This window comes from Sander vitreus, unplaced genomic scaffold (assembly GCF_031162955.1).
Source record: "Sander vitreus isolate 19-12246 unplaced genomic scaffold, sanVit1 ctg495_0, whole genome shotgun sequence".
NCBI lineage: Eukaryota > Metazoa > Chordata > Actinopteri > Perciformes > Percidae > Sander > Sander vitreus.
This window is the reverse complement of record NW_027595598.1, coordinates 17501-20000: the sequence shown is the minus strand read 5'-3', so window position 1 is coordinate 20000 and position 2500 is coordinate 17501. Positions and strand designations below refer to the sequence as shown.

Below are 2500 nucleotides of genomic sequence, written 5' to 3'. Positions count from 1 at the left end.
CACACACACACACACACACGATTAACAACAACACATACGTTTGCTCCAAGGCTAGAACACGCTAATGTTAGCTAGCTAGCTAACTCAGCACAGCATTTCTCGGAAATAATAATAATAATAATAATGCATCTATGTGAACGTCAAATAAGATGATTAAAGGCAAGACGGAGGCTCACTGTTAGTCGCTAAAAATGTTAATGTCTTGATGTCTAGACTAATGGATAAGCTGTTTGATTTCTAAGTATTAACGTCACTTACCCTGCTGGGCATGAACACAGCTGTTCCCCAATTTGTGTGTTTCCCATTTGAATGGTCAGCGTACATTATGGCATGACCTGTAGGCTTTAGCTTCAATTCTGATGAAATGTGTGTCTGAAAGCAGACGTGTTGTGAGGGAAGATACATGTTTCTGCGTGTAGCGTCTCCCGTTTAGGTCCCAGAACTTCAGCGTCTTACCTCCTGAGTTCAGGTAGCGTTTCCCAGAATGCACCGGTGGGTATTTGGGGGCCAGTCTCTGGTCGGGCCAGCAGAACCCCTCAGCGGAGAAAACCACTCGGTGACGCAGACCAGAGAACTTGGAGAGCAACTCCTCGGGACCGGACGCAAAGATCACGTCATAACTACAGAGAGGGAGAGAGAGAGGGAGGGAGGGAGAGAGAGAGGGAGGGGGAGAGAGGGAGAATGAATGTAGTGATGAATAAGATGGTGAAAAGTGTCTAAATGATCCTGTTGTTGGTCTGTCTATGTGAAACCTGACCATCGTTGAATGCCAAAATGAATGTTGGGATACGGGTGCTGCCAAGTTACCAACCGATGCATCCTGGGTAAAATGGGCGCGTCAAGAACATTTCCGGGAATCTTAACTGTTCTTGGTGAAATGTGAACGTATGAACACAAAGAGACAACAGAGACACACAGAAACTAGGACAGGAGATAGATTACACACACACAGAGACACATTTACACACACACACACACACACACCCCCCCAGACCCCCCCACTGAGAGAGAGTTACCTGTCCACGAAGAGGACCACCATGTCCTTGTTGTCTGAGTGTTTGAGCAGCTCTCTCTTCAGCCATCGGACCTTCTGACCTCCACCCACTGTCCGGGCCACGTCTCCGCCTTTCCACTCCTCCCCCAGACCCAGCACCTACACACACACACACACATCTTCATCATCACCATCACCATCATCATCATCACCATGTAAAAAAGGAAACCTAAGCCTGCCGTCCCAGCGATCATTAGGGGGAATGTACGTCTCTGTGAAATAAGACGGAGGAACTGGCTCATTAAGACCCAGAGGGAGTTCCTAAACGGTGTCCCCGACCATGGCGTGGCGGTACCCGGCTTTCTGACGGTTCGGGCGGACAGGGACGTTACAGAAAGCGGTAAGAAGAAAGGAGGGGGGGGGGGGTTGCACTGTATGTGAGTGAAAAGTGGTGCAATCCTGGACATGTGAATGTGAAGGAACGTTTCTGCAGCCCGGACAGTGAACTGCTGGCTGTGGGGTTAGTGAACGTTGTTTACATCCCATCTGCTGATGCTGAGGCAGCTGCTGACGTCATCCACACCACGCTCTCACAACTCCCCACGCAGCAGCCCAATGCCTTCATGGTGATCACTGGGGATTTTAATCATGTTGCACTGGACAGATCCCTCCAGGACTTTCAACAATATGTTAACTGCCCCACAAGAGACAGTAACACTCTGGACCTCCTGTATGCTAATGCCAAAGATGTTTACAGTGCTACTGCCTCCCTTGACAAATCAGATCACAACCTTGTCTTGCTGTCTCCTGAGTATGTTCCTCTTGTCCAGCGGCAGCCCGTCCACACAAGGACTGTGAGGAGGTGGACTCAGGAGGCTGAGGAGGCTCTGCAGGACTGCTTTGAGTCTACAGACTGGGACGTGCTCTGTGAGCCACATGGGGAGGACATCAATAATATGACATCAAATTCTGTGAGAACGTCACCATGCCCTCCCGGACTGCACGCTGCTTCCCCACTCACAAGCCGTGGATCACCAGTGACCTGAACGGTCTTCTGAATGAGAAGAGGACAGCTTTCAGGTCACGGGACAGACAGGAGCTGAGGGGAGTACAGCACAAACTACGGGATACACTGAGGGAGTGTGAAAACTCCTACAGGAGGAAGCTGGAGGCCGGTCTACAGGAGAACAATATGAAGGAGGTGTGGACAGGGATGAAAGAGATCACCGGGTGGGGGGGGGGGGGGGGGGGGTAGAAGAAGACCAACACCAGGCAGCCATGAGAGAGCAAACGAGCTGAACTGTTACTTTAACAGGTTTAGGTCACAGCCATCCCGCCTCTTCTACCACTCCACCAACCCCCCCACATGAAGATGAGATCTTCACAAAAAGGAAGGACTTCTCATAGTTGAATAACGACCGTTTGGAGGGTAAATAGGACTATCAGTCCTTCCTTTTTGTGATTGTTTTGGGCTAAAATCCTTGATTAGGCGTCACGTTTTTCTTA

General features: G+C 50.0%; 1 protein-coding gene across 1 annotated transcript in view; it reads right to left on the bottom strand.

Moving 5' to 3' along the window:
• The window catches only part of plod3 (procollagen-lysine, 2-oxoglutarate 5-dioxygenase 3), an 18287-nt gene that overhangs the window by 10958 nt on the left and 4829 nt on the right, over positions 1-2500 (bottom strand). Inside the window, exons 3-4 of the mRNA XM_078245386.1 lie at positions 1017-1153; positions 457-620 (exon numbers count right to left, since the gene is read on the bottom strand). Coding sequence (XP_078101512.1) covers positions 457-620; positions 1017-1153 — 301 coding nt within the window. The remainder of the gene's footprint in view (positions 1-456; positions 621-1016; positions 1154-2500) is intronic.